The 13,493-nt window shown below is 38.5% G+C and overlaps 1 protein-coding gene across 1 annotated transcript; it reads right to left on the reverse strand.

Moving 5' to 3' along the window:
- Nucleotides 1-3,088: 3,088 nt before the first annotated feature.
- LOC131322388 (squamosa promoter-binding-like protein 7) lies at nucleotides 3,089-11,742 on the reverse strand. Its single transcript, XM_058353696.1, has 10 exons — nucleotides 11,012-11,742; nucleotides 8,795-8,967; nucleotides 8,293-8,519; nucleotides 8,098-8,172; nucleotides 7,886-7,993; nucleotides 7,426-7,543; nucleotides 7,038-7,173; nucleotides 6,245-6,413; nucleotides 4,764-5,303; nucleotides 3,089-4,028 (listed from the first exon to the last, which is right to left on the reverse strand). Exons 1-10 carry the CDS (start codon nucleotides 11,590-11,592, stop codon nucleotides 3,726-3,728), a joined length of 2,430 nt encoding a protein of 809 aa, XP_058209679.1. The 5' UTR covers nucleotides 11,593-11,742; the 3' UTR covers nucleotides 3,089-3,725.
- Nucleotides 11,743-13,493: the final 1,751 nt, after the last annotated feature.

Here is a 13,493-nt window from a genome sequence, read left to right on the forward strand (position 1 = left end):
ACTCTACTTTTGATTATTTGTTTCTATTATATTTCCGGAAAAAATTATAGTTGTTTTATGTACTTATTAGATACAAAGAAGAGGTATATAGAGGGGGGGCAGTGGGCCATAGCCTCCAATGCTCATTGAATGGTTGAAAATGGGGAATAAGCTTTGTGACATAAATGTGCCCACCCAGGGGCTAAATTAACTAAAATTCCAACCATAATGAGATTCTTCTAAAAGGGTCTAAGATGATAGTATTGGGAAAAAAAGAAAAAAAGAAGAAGAAGAAGAAGAAGAAGAAGAAGTCGGCAAAAGGGTTTTTTGTGCAGTTCTTTGCTTTGGAGCTTTTTTTTGGCATAGAGTAGTTTACTTCCAATGAGTAAACTTTTAGAAGAATCTCATTATGAAGAGCTAGCCTACATTCATTTTACTTTACAAAATGCTACTCTGTATATATAGCTGGAACTATTTCTCCTACTTAAAAGCTTAAGCTTGTAAGTTCTGATTCCGAAGATCTAATTCGCATTTTGAGTCATTGTATAAGGGGCTCTTGCTATCCTTTTGAGTTTGATTTACCACATTTTACAGTGAGTTAAGAGTTCAAGATCGTCAAAACTCTGTCTCAGCCCATTGGTCTTCGTCAGCTACCCATGTCGAAAGCCCCTACGATTTTTAGACTAGGAAAGTTACGTGCACTCATAGATCGTCAATCATCGACTCTTATATATATATACCTCATGTTAGGAGAGAATTTGCTTTAGGGGTCCGGTCAATGGAAGCCTATAAATAGAGATCTAACGTCGTCGTCCACTATATACATTATATGAGCAAACCCTAAAGTCCAACTATCTTGGTCCAAGCTAGAGTGAAAACAAAACCCGTAGTAAATAGCAGCCAATATATATGGCTGCTGTATCGAGTATTAGGGCCTCAAGTCTAATAATGGGTTTGGGTAAAAATAAAATATTATTATTTAGGCGTGCAAATTGTAATGCCAAAGTTTAAAGAGCTAATTATAAAGTGGCTTTGTAGTGGTGAAAGCTAAAATGGAGTGGAAGCATTGATTCTTTTTGTGAAGTCAAGGCCACCTACGCTAGAAATTCAAAAGCCACTTTGACTTTTATCTTTGTTACTACTAGCTTTAATTAAACAAAAGTAAAAATTCAAAATCCATTAAAGAATGTTTTAGCAAACCTTGAAAAAGTTAAAACTCACTTTAAAAGCCTGCGAAAATCACTAATCCAAAGTAGGCCTATATTCAGATCACCAATTTATGAGGTGCTTTCAAGAAACTAATTTTCAATAATTCGGTCCCGCGACTAGTTCACGCACACTTTGACTAATATCGAAATCTTGAAATTAATGGTTGATAGCGAGAGTAAAACCATTAATTTACTCTCCAACTGGTTGTATTCCGTATGGATTAGAAGCTCTTCTTTCTAAAGATAGGCCCCTGTTACTTCTTGTTCCTCCATGATCTTATAGAAAAAAACACAATTTCGCAATAAATCCGATCGATGATGATGATAGGATTTACCCTAATTATTGGTTGTTTTCCATTTGATAAGGGTATTAGCCCTTAGGATTGAACTACTAATCCCAAGGGACTAACAATACTTTGTTTGGTAACCCAAAATGGGTTGGGACTGTTAGTCCAATGGACTACTAAAGTGGGCTTTAGGAGGTATACACAATACCCTCTCACACTTGGTATTGATAATTCAATCCCAACACAAGCCATGCAAAATTACTTTCCTATTGTTGTTTAAACCAACTAATGACCGATCCCTCCTCCCTGTTACAGATTTTAGTTCTTGTTTTTTTGGGTTCCATTAAACGCAAAAAAATAGCTAACACCATATAGATTAGGTTTGCTACTATTACTAGTATATAGATTAGGTTTGCTACTAATTGTTTGGTATTTTCGAAATTTCCATCTGCGTAATAATTTTTTTCCAAAAGTATTTTTTTGATGTTGTGATAGTTTCTAGAAAATTGGTTTGATCCGGAAAATATTCATTTGGGTTTGAGTTGGTTTGATTAGGTATTGAATAAATCAAATTGCATAAGGGTAAAAATGAAAATGTATACTATCAATCCAATTCTATCACATGTGAAACAAACATGATATTAATAATCTCATTGCCAATTTCAATTCTAATCTCATGTCCTTACAAATCTCAACCATCTATTACTGTTATCAAACGAGACATTAGGGACCTATAATATGAGGATTCTTGTTGTTAAAGAAACAATCTACAAAGTTCACGCCTATTAGCTTTTCAACTCAAGACGAACTTTACTAAATAAGTAAATTATTATTTTTTTAAATGGCCTCCAACTCTCATAAGGGAATTGAATGTTCCACATTGTCGTCCACTGGCCTCCACAAAAAACACATAAAAAAAAAGTCCAACTTTCTCTTCTGAGGGCTAGTTTAATAGTCATATACCTGAATAAAATGACTTTTCTTTGATGTTGACAAACCAAGCCATACCTAGAGAAGAATAAAGAGAGAGTACCATTTGTTCAAGGAAAGTTCAAAACAAGCCATGTCTAGTCTAGAGAAGAATCAGTTTAACAAAAAAAGTCTAGAGAAGAATAAAGAGAGAACCATTTGTTCAAGGAAACTGCAAGTTCTTCACCACTCGCAAGCTTACATCCCAATAATCCCACGACAATATGATCTTGGGATTACTAGAGAATTTGTCCGGTCGTCAATTTCAAGGCCCCAGACTTAGTCGAGATGCATTATATTGTGACACTGACTAGTATGTTAGCAGCATAGTATTGTAGCATCATCTGGATTTTTCAAGTTTGTATCCCACTTCTGCTTCAACTTTTTTTTTTTTTTTTGAAGATGACTTCTGCTTCTGCTTCAACTTGAAGCAGCTAAAAATGTCATGTCATTTTGTCAAACAAACAAAACAAAAGTAGAACAAAAGAGTGGATATACAAAATCAATATTTACGCGGTCTACATAAATAGATAAACCTGGCATGGGTGGCTTAAACTTAAAACTACCCAACTTACCAAACATGGACCCCTGCGACTTGACCTGGGACATAGCCAACTCGAAATGACCATTCAAAACGAATCAGACTTCACAAACCAAACATCAATAGCACTTTTAAACTCAGAAGCCAATCACAAGGTCGTAGTAATGCAAAAGAAAGTGCTGCTACAATCATGATTAGAGCACATGCCTGTCTTGTTTTTCCAACAACTTAACTGAACTTAATGTACAAGAGAAACGGGTGAGAAAAAAGGATTTGAATCACAAGTTACACTAGAAAGGGAAAAGGAAAAACAATATAGAAGTACAAGGTACTGTGTGGTTCTAGTATACATGCTTTTGAAGAATTCCCCTCCAATAACTACTGCCAGCCCTAGTAGAAAATGTCTGGTGCATCTGAAAGAGCAGCAAACCCACACGATTTCGACTCTGGTGGAGCAGAAAACCAGCATTCAGGTTTGAAGCTCAATAGCATAACGAGCACATGCATATGCTGAAGATTCTGACCTGAGACTGCGTTTTTGGATAAAGAACTGGCCGAGGTATCTTTAAAGGAAAGGAAAATGATAAGGAAATGGAAAATAACTTCTTCACCTCATTACCAACCTATCTTTTTCCTTTCCAGCCGTAAACCCACCACAAGTAAGCGATCCAAACACAGCGTAAAAGAATGGCATCCAAAGCATGATTACAAGAGACTCTGGATCTGAGATTCAGTTAACAGCTATTTGTTGTCAAACAGACACCTGCGGATAGTCGTGGCAAAATGTCCAACCTTTTGCGGATGGAAGACCACAGCACATATCCCAAAACAAACAGCAGCAGCAGCAATTACAAAGACAAGACGATGAGATGCCAAATATTTGTTAGTAGTAAATACACGACTGCAGGACATTCTGGGCCTTTCCTTTATTAGGTTCATCCTCGTTACCGCCTCTCTACTCAAAAGTGGTAAACTTAAACTCTGGTCTTGAGAATTTGATCCTGCTCTAGCATCCAAATTGCCTCTCTTTGTTGCCTCCATTTCCTGCAATTACAAAAGCCACTATACTTTAACAGAAAGAAAATAATATCTGACTTAAAGGAGTAACTTTGCTACAAGTTCAACGTTTGCGGGCATCTTTGCCCCCTTGCCCTTTTGTATTTTTTTGACAAGGCACGTGAACACCATTTTATATATAACCTATTTACTGAACCAAACACTAAAAGAGAGTCAAGTCTAGCATCACATGAAGCCAAAACAAAAACAATAACAGCATAAGTGAAACCAGGTGTCATAGTTATGTTTCAAGGCACGCTCCAAATGTAAAATAACAGAAAATGAACCAGACAGCTGAACCCAATCAAAATGAAACTTAATCAATCAAAGTTAGAAAGCATAACAAAAATGTAGACAAACTTATTAATACAATGCTCAAACACGACCCCAACAATAGGAAGAAGTGTAATATAAATTTAAAAAGCTGATCAAAATACACACACACACACACACACATTTAAAAAAATTTGAATTACATTTACGTAAATAAATCATGATTCCTAAGCATCCTAACTTCAAAGTTCACCAATAACGAGAAATGAGTAAATTTTAATATGCGATATAATGGCACAGTCCTCTTAACAAAATGATGTTCGTACTATCTTGCTAAATCACGCAGAAGGTCAGTAAACAAAACCACTCATGAAGAAAAACATCAGTTTTAAGCAAATATAGAAACATCATTCTTTTATGTCATTTCTGCACAACTACTCATATTCTCACCTGATCAGAACATGTAATGGAGAGCATGTCAGCTTGAGAACTTCTGCATAAGCTGTCCCGTTTTTGGACAAGATTTCCAGAATGCAGAACAGAATCCCCATTCGGCTGAAGTCTCTGACAAAGGATGTCTCTCGCATGTTCCAAATTGCCCTGAAGTAACTTCATATCGGAATCAGCAATGCCATAAGCCAACTTGTTTAACTTGGTATGATCCATCAGAGTCGTTATATAATGTAAAACTCTCTCCAATATGCTCGTGGACTTATTGTCTATTAGAAAGGTCAATAACCTATTGAATCTTCCTATCTGAGACAAAGTTAAGATGTGTTCTAGATCTTCCAATGCAGGCTTCCTGAGTAACCAAGCTGTATCTATGATAAATTGAGAGAATGCAGGTTGTCTTCGAACAGAAACCTCACATTCATGAGATGAAGAACTAGATGATTCAAATCTGTGCTCCATAATCTTCATTTCAGAACAAATTTCTTTGGTCCCGATGACAATTGGAATGAAGTTGGATAGGCCGGATTCATTCTCAACCTACAACAGAAGGTAAAACAGAACTCTTCAGGAGTTGAGTAGAGGACAATTTCTCCCATGCTGTGAAATGCAATTATAATCAACACTTTGGATCTAACTGTATTGACGAATTTGAAAGAGAAATGATATGTCTATTGTCTACATCTAACGCAAAAATCTTCACAAGTCTGCCTTCTTCACCAAAAAGGCAAAAAGTTTATGTAACTCCATTCTAGATAACAAGTCGACAGGCCAAACCAACATATTACCGGACATAGGAAAAATGAAAAAAAAAGATCTAACTAGTAGTTAAGATACAATAATTACTATATTCCTTATCATATCAAGTTCCAAACATTTAGATCTTTCTTCAAGGCATCTCAAGTAAAAAGGTGTGCACGAGGCTGTGCAAGATGTACCACAGTGGGTATAGACCACAAAATTAGGAAAATCCACACAAAAGACTTCATCTTTTACTACCACAGCGGGTATATACCAAAGACGATGTACCCACAGGCTAGGATGCCTTTTTCCATAAAGCCACAAGAATTTTGTGTGTTTCTGGTACGGTCTTTCAAGGGGCTGGAAGCCGAACAATAATCGAAGCAAGGAAAGCACCTTTTTGCGATGAATATCACAAGTACAACCAAACTTAGTGCCTGAGAATCTGTCGAAACAAGCATAGCATAATAATCCATACAACATCTAGTGCAGAATCTGCCCACTGTGAACTGTGCAAAAAAAAAAATAGTGCAAGCAAAATCAATCTACTTAAAATGCGTTCATTACAGCATAAATCTGTTAAAGGGAAAAATAATGTCCAGTGCAGGACACCTTTATAGTCGTTGCAAATTTACTCATTCTGGGAGCATCTCACACAGATAATGGTACTTTTAGTATGAGATTAGCGGAGGAACAAAAAAATTGAAGACAACAATGTGAAAAAGTAGCTCAAATCCAACCTCAATAAAAGCGGGACCATAAAGATCTGGTTCAGAATGAGGGACATATATCTTCAATAACTGATGATCAGAACTAGCAGTGACCCCTTCACTGTCACCAGACTCGCCACACATAGATGGAACACAATAATCACATCTTAGATACTTCCCAGCAAAAGAAACAAGAAACCTGCCATCGAGATCCCAGTCAGGAATATGTCGATCTGAGAAGAATAAATTGACAACATAACCAGAATGCAAAAATGGCACTCTAGCATGTAGATGCCAGGGCTGGATGGGAGAGTAATAATATATGCTTTAGATATCTGAATGCTGAGTTTTAAAATAATTTGGAAATATGAAGCAAGGTACAAAGAATAACATAATACTGGAGAACCTCATAGGGTTCGAGCAAGGTGAAATTAGAAGATGATAGACGCCAAAAAATTTAAGAATCTGACACATGCATAATCAATCTTTCTTAAATCACGAACTGTTCCTTTCCTACAGGTACTTTATTTTCAATCAAAGAGCCACAATTCCATAATTAACCACAATGGCCAACTGCCGACATTCTTGCTCTTAATTTAGTTTGTTGGGCTGCTTTGCATGGGACCACCAACCTAGGGGGGCTGGGAGGAAGAGAGTAGAGGAAAATGACAAGTGAAACTAAGGAGCTTGACTCAAAATTCTTTGTGAACTAAATACTAGATGAGAAATATACAAATAAAGGGGGAAAATCATTACCAATGCAAAACAAACGGAATGCTGAGCCTATTTGAACAATGATCAAATCAAGGTAGCACTGCCATACCGAAATTTAGGTTGAAGTAGATTACTTCCACAAGCCAAGAACTCCATGGGCTGCCCAGCCTCAAAACATGAAGGACGAACATAGTGAAGCTTTGGGGCCCGCTCCTCCACCTTGACATTCAAGACAGAAGTTCCATCTGTATCCATTACAATGCTATGACCGCGTTAGAGAGTTTGAAAAAGCTCCAAAAAAGGCAAACCGTTCCAACTGAACAAGAAAACTTCCAAGACTAAGAACAAAATGTCACTCTCAGGAACTGAGGAAGTGCATCTACTGCACAGATACAAGTAACATACGCATCAGATTATTTTGATAAAAGAAAATTCCTTGAGAGGTCATGCTTTAATTAAAAGAGAAGCACATACTATACACAGAGGCCTCAACCTACCTCTTACCGCTCGGAAGAGCACATTGTCAATATAAACAAGAATATTGCCTCTTCCAGGTAGCATCTTCCCGGGAGCAGCAACAAAGTTTCGTATGTAAACAACAGGGTCTTCAAGTAGCTGCTTGACAGTATGTAGAACTCAAGTTAGATAATAAAGATTGCTCCAAAACATGCCCTGAGAACCTCAGGTCATAAAACATGACTTAAAACAAGTACACATACAACAAAAGCAAAGTATCATTTACAAATAATGCTGCGGGAATTTAAATACAAAACCACAGTTAATGCAAACAATTTGGGATTCAATGAACGCCTACAAAGGAGTTTCAAAGTAAACTAAGTATGCACCAAAGTTTTCCATTTGTAGCAGAAAAATAACCACGCATACATAAGCATATATTTATATAAACGCTGGTGGGATTTGTAGGAATGAGCTTACAGAAAATAAACAAGACATTACCTTAACCCACATAAAATTTGGCATAGCAATGAACACCGTCAAGATTGTACAACCAGGGCGGATATACCCCTCCAACTCAACAGGCATGCTAGCCAACCATTGAAATATCTGCATAACATTTACCTCGTGTTAATAACCTCCCAGTACCTCTGATGCAAACGAAAGTTTATTCTTTTCTACATACTAAACTGTAATAACAATGCTGTAAATACTTGGTGCCGGAGTCGTCTGGGGAACTCTGCAGGATTCCAATCATAAAGCTTAAATGAGATCCGACCGGTGGGGCACTACATTCAAAAAGAAGAAAAGGAAAAAAAAACCATTTAACAATTAGTTTCAAGTAGTTTACTCACAGGCACAGAAACATATAAACAAGCAAACTGGCAAAAGGCACCCATCGGACATACCATTGAAGAGTAAGCACTCTTATCATCACAGTAGGATGATGAGCGAGCATATTTGGACTCGTCTTTTTCTCCAACTATCTGGGCCTCACCAGATGCCCCAAAAGATCCACCACTATCGTTCTGGTTATTCTCAGAACCAGGATTTGAGCAGAGTGTAGAAATTCGTCCTTCTTCAGACTCTAGTAACGGTTCCCTTTCTGCTATTTGGTTGCTCAAGCATATGCTTTCTGTGCCAGGTAGAATTCCAATATTTCAGCAATTAATGTATAAGTAAATGTAAATGGATGTAACAGGGTGAGTTTGCATTATCATGTTTGGCAAACTGCTTAATAATAGCTCCAATAACGTTAAACAATATGTGAACTGCCTCTCGAGCAAAGCTACTAAAAGGACATCATCTTCCCCAAGTCAACATATCTAAGACTAGGAAGTTACTTAAAAAAGCTACAAATCCAAGAGTAGGAAACCATGACAAAATAACATAGGTATTTTTCTGCAATACCTTTTCCATTTTCATTTTCACAAGCTTCATCATCAGCCAATACAAGCCCATGAGGTTCCCTTTCACCTGCAACTCTGGACTCGCAAGGTTTTCTTCGGCGTCTATTATTGTGGCGTTCTAACTTTCTTCGACAACTACGTTTACCTTCATCAAAGTCCGACAAGATATGAAACCTGCCAACAAATCACCACACCAGCAAAGATAAACATCAAAATACAGAAAAACTGTCTCAATACATTTATCCCTAGAAAGAATGCACTGCCACAATGGTGCACACTATATTTTTGATGAGCTACTATGATCCTAAGAATATAAGTTAATCAAAGCAAATTCTCCAATCTTTCTATGTGCTTCACTCTTTACGATTAATAACCAGTTTCGTGTCCACGTAAGTTCGCTCTCATAAGCATGGTGTACCCAGAGAAAGAGTGGATAAACATTACATCAACAAACACGAGCAGACAAATCAGTATTTGCAGATTAGTTAAGAGGATGGTACGGAGGCACTACAGATAGAATACTAAACCTACCTCCTTCCCCCTAATAAGCTTATTTTTCAATCCCAACTATGCGGAGGCGGAGTCTAGCCTTCTCTATCCCTCCAGGGAGGAGTAAATATGATCGGCTAATTGAGTGAAAGAGATTATGTCTTTCGAGCTATGCTCATAGGGAATGCTCTGAGTAAAAGGAAATTTACCTCACATGAGGCATCTGGATATATCTGCTATTACTTACTCCTTTCTAGGGTTTCCAAAAGGACTTTGACTTTATCTCCATGGAAAACAAAGAAAGCAGAGGATCCTAGGGTGTTTTCTTAAGGAAAAGCTTTACAATCTTTGTGCCCCAATGAGAGATTCGTTCACATTGTTATTCGGCCTAAAAGGGACCTGCCAATAGAGACTGCCTTTCACGGGAAGTCATAGACAGGTAATGCTTGCTGAAGCACCATCATGGATAGGTAATAGGAATGAAAAGGATGAAGCTAAGACAAACAAAACCTTATGAAACAAGCAACATTTAATCAAGCAGAATCACCAGATTTCCTGGTGAATAAGAACCACTTCCCAGATGTTTCCACGTTATTTGTAGTCTAACAGAGCACAGGTGCTCTTTATCACCATTCAAGATTCATTCCATAAATATTCACCCATAGTTTCATTCAGTCACATAGTAGAAAATAAGGCAAATTTTCTTCTTTGTGTTTATATCTCAGAGTGTCTGGGCCAGCTTACGCGCACCTAGACTAATTCTTGGGGACCAATCCCACCGTCCACTTGTGGGGGCCGCAAATTTTCTTATTCAACTATAAATTTCACAACCTTTAGTAACCCTACAACAAAGATAGCCAATCAATCACTACTACCTAAATACCTAAATGGTTAACACCTATCTAGCTACAAGTGGTCCAGTATAAGATCATCGTTTGCACAAGGATCAACAGCTATGATATTCAGGGCCGTTCTATTGGCCAAATTAGACATTGAACTCTACTAGACTGCTACAATTCCGAAAGGACCGCGTTCTGAAATCTCAATGCAATAATGCAATTAGAGGAGGGGTCACCTATCCATTGGAAACCAATCCCAAAAATCATGCGATATAAAATAGCTTATGAGATATGTGGTATTCAAGTAAAATTGCAAATGCAAGTTGATGTTCCTGACAAGAAAGCAACCGGGGCAAATCTTTCCCCTGTCTCTAAATACACTCTTAGTATGGTGGAATTACTAATCATAAGGAGATTACATAGCGGTCCATGTCATGCTTAGAGTATCTTCCACACAGTTAGTCCCAAGCCCGAATAAAATAAGAGTAGTATGTGTTAAACACGCGACAATCAGCACGTAAAAGTCCCCGTCCCCCCCTCTTAGATCCTTTATTTCCTTATGACATGAATCCAATTATGCATACGGGGCCCTATCAAGAGTCATGCAGCTGACCCCAATTGACTTTATGACATGAATCCAATTATGAATACGAGACCCTATCAAAAGTCATGTAGCACCACCCCAATTCATAGGGAGTCTTGGGACTTAAAAGACTAGGACCGGGCGACCGGCCGGGCGACCGGCTAATCAAACATGGCTTTCTGTCATTCATTAATGACTAGCAATTCACAAAATAAGCAATAAATGTGGATCCACATCTCCTCAATTACAACTATAAAAAGCAAAACCCCAACAGCCAAACATCAAAAAAAATTCAGCTTTTACTTACTTGCCACACTGTTGACAGTATCTCTTCCTCACCCCCTCAAGCACAACAGCACTCGCATTCGCACACCTAAGACAAACCCTATGCCTCTTATGATACCCTTTCAGCTCCCCGATATCCGCCCCGCATACCGGCACCTGACACCTGGCCCCCGTCGCCTTATCCATCACCTTCACCCCCTTATCCGCCGCCCTCACGCGCTTCTTCCCGGGCAAACCCTCCTCCTCCTCCGCCTTCTCCTCGTCCAACTCGGGGCAGGCGCAGGGGACCCGGGCGATGTAATTGGGGCAGGTCAACCTCGGGTCCCGCTTTCGCACCCTGTCCAGATCGTGATCGGGATCGGGTGCAATCGGAGGAGAAGGGAGTTGGGGCTCGGCTTGGGATTGATCAAGGTTTAAGTGATCGAAGGGGTCGAGTTCGAGGCCAAAGTCGAGGAAGTCGGACCAGTCCCATGGGGAGGGGGAGGGGGAGGGGGAGGAGGTGAGGTCGGGTTGGGCTGGGAGGTGAGAGAAAGGGGTCGGTGTTGTTGCTTCCATTGAGGAGAGAGAGGGTTCGGCGGAGGGATGCTGCGGCGGAGGGTCCATGATTGTGGGGGAAAAAAGGGGAGAGAGAGTTGGTGGGTGGGTGGGTGGGTTTTGGTGGCGGTGGTTGAGGGGAGAGAGAGAGAGAGAGAGAGGGTGTGGGGGAGGAGAGAGAAAGGGGTTGCGGGAAAGGGAGGGAAGAGAGTGGACCGGAGGTGCGAAGATTCGGTTGGGGAAAATGGGGTGGTACTGACTGCGTGGAAAAATAATACTGTACAGTGCACACCTGTGGGTAATAGTAGGGGCCCACTAGGCAAATAAATGTTGTCATATGGAGGAATGAAATTTTCGGTAATGCTTCCAAACATGAACATATCATGCACATGCATTTTTATGGAGCCTATATCGGGGTTTCAAAAAATGATCCGAACCGCTCATCTTTTTTAAATATTTTTTGAAAGGTTCTTGTAAAAAATCAGCTCCAACGGATATCGATAAGGGCTTTCTCAAAAATCGTAGGGCGAATCAATCTGTTTTGCCCTACGATTTCTGAGAAAGCTATTACCGATATCCATTGGAGCTGATTTTTTACAAAAACCCTTCCAAAAATATTTTAAAAAATGTGAGTGGTTCGGATCATTTTGTGGGACCCCCATATGGGCCCCATAAAAATGTATGTGCATAATATGTGCACAAAAGTATGTGCAAGTAGCATTGTTGTGAAATTTTATGGCCCCCACCGTATGTAGTTTTGTTCTTTGTTTGTTTTTTCACAGAGGTAGTCGCCCGGAAAAAAAATAATACAGTATACAGTAATAATAATGGATCTCTAAAAAGAAAAAAAAAATTACGGCGGAGTCATGAGAATAATTTACGGCACTCAATCGTGCGTGTTCAAATGTGTTTTGAACAGTCTAAATTTTGAAAAACTATTCGAACTCTTCAAGCGAATAGTTCTTTTAAATCTAGACCATTGATTGCCGAAACAGACGACTAAGATTGCGTGGAACCGTGAATAAGTTTCTTTAAAAAAAAATGTCATTTTCTAACCAGGTTAGAATTGGTGAGAAGTAGCTACCATCCTGTTGGAAGTGCCTTAAAGCATGGATAATCCCTGGTTGAAAGAAAATAAGAAAATATGAAACAAATGTAGTGATATGAAAATTGTAAAGTAGTAGTTTTTTTAATGGAAAAGTCTAACAGAAGTTATTGAATAAAAAAAGGGTCATATCTTTGGAAAAACAAGAACAAAAATATAATGACTTCCCTTGGCACAAAGGTTGTGTTAAAAGAATTACATTCAGATGGAAGTGTTGGTATAGTACTCGTCACTTCTGTCAGGAAGTATTGCTCTGTCACGTCACACTACCGTCGGTAATCCCACCGCACGGTTCACACCTATGTTGGTACCAAAGCTAAGGTCCCACCATATAAGGGGTAGTGTTGTCTTGCTAACCTTTGTCCACTAGACGGAGGACAATAAGCATATAATATCAAACAAGTTCGAATATCAATAATACACTTTTTTTCCCCGCATAAATCTGATATCAAGATTCAGATAATCTGATATCAATATAATACACTCTCCTATTGTAGATAATTTATTATCTGCTAAGTCAGATTTATTCCTTATCTTGTATACTTCATTTCGTTTATTTTATCTTGTTCTATTTATTTGATTCTACTCTGCGGAGTGTTTTCAGTAGTGAAAAATTTGTAAATTTTTATTTGTAGTCGAAAAATTGTTAGGTGTTTCTGGTAGTGAATAAGTTGTTAGAGAAACATCAATTTGTTTCCGGTAATGAATAACTTGTTGATGGTTTGTGAGTAGAGTTACTGTAGCAAAAATAATGTTTTTTGACAACTTTTTTGTCAGTGAAAACGAGATGGTAAAATGCATAAATTTTTTGTTAATGAAAACGATATGATAAAATACGTTAAGATTTTAGTATTTTTTTGTTAGT

Source organism: Rhododendron vialii, chromosome 4a (assembly GCF_030253575.1).
Source record: "Rhododendron vialii isolate Sample 1 chromosome 4a, ASM3025357v1".
Classification (NCBI taxonomy): Eukaryota; Viridiplantae; Streptophyta; class Magnoliopsida; order Ericales; family Ericaceae; genus Rhododendron; species Rhododendron vialii.

Bases quoted from the DNA above. Each gene is read 5' to 3' on its own strand.
- LOC131322388 (XM_058353696.1), bottom strand. From the start codon at position 11,592: ATGGACCCTCCGCCGCAGCATCCCTCCGCCGAACCCTCTCTCTCCTCA. The intron at 8,520-8,794 runs GTATTGCAGAAA...TACCTGGCACAG, and splicing joins TGAAAATGAAAATGGAAAAG to AAAGCATATGCTTGAGCAAC. The intron at 4,029-4,763 runs GTGAGAATATGA...TTGTAATTGCAG, and splicing joins CCATTACATGTTCTGATCAG to GAAATGGAGGCAACAAAGAG.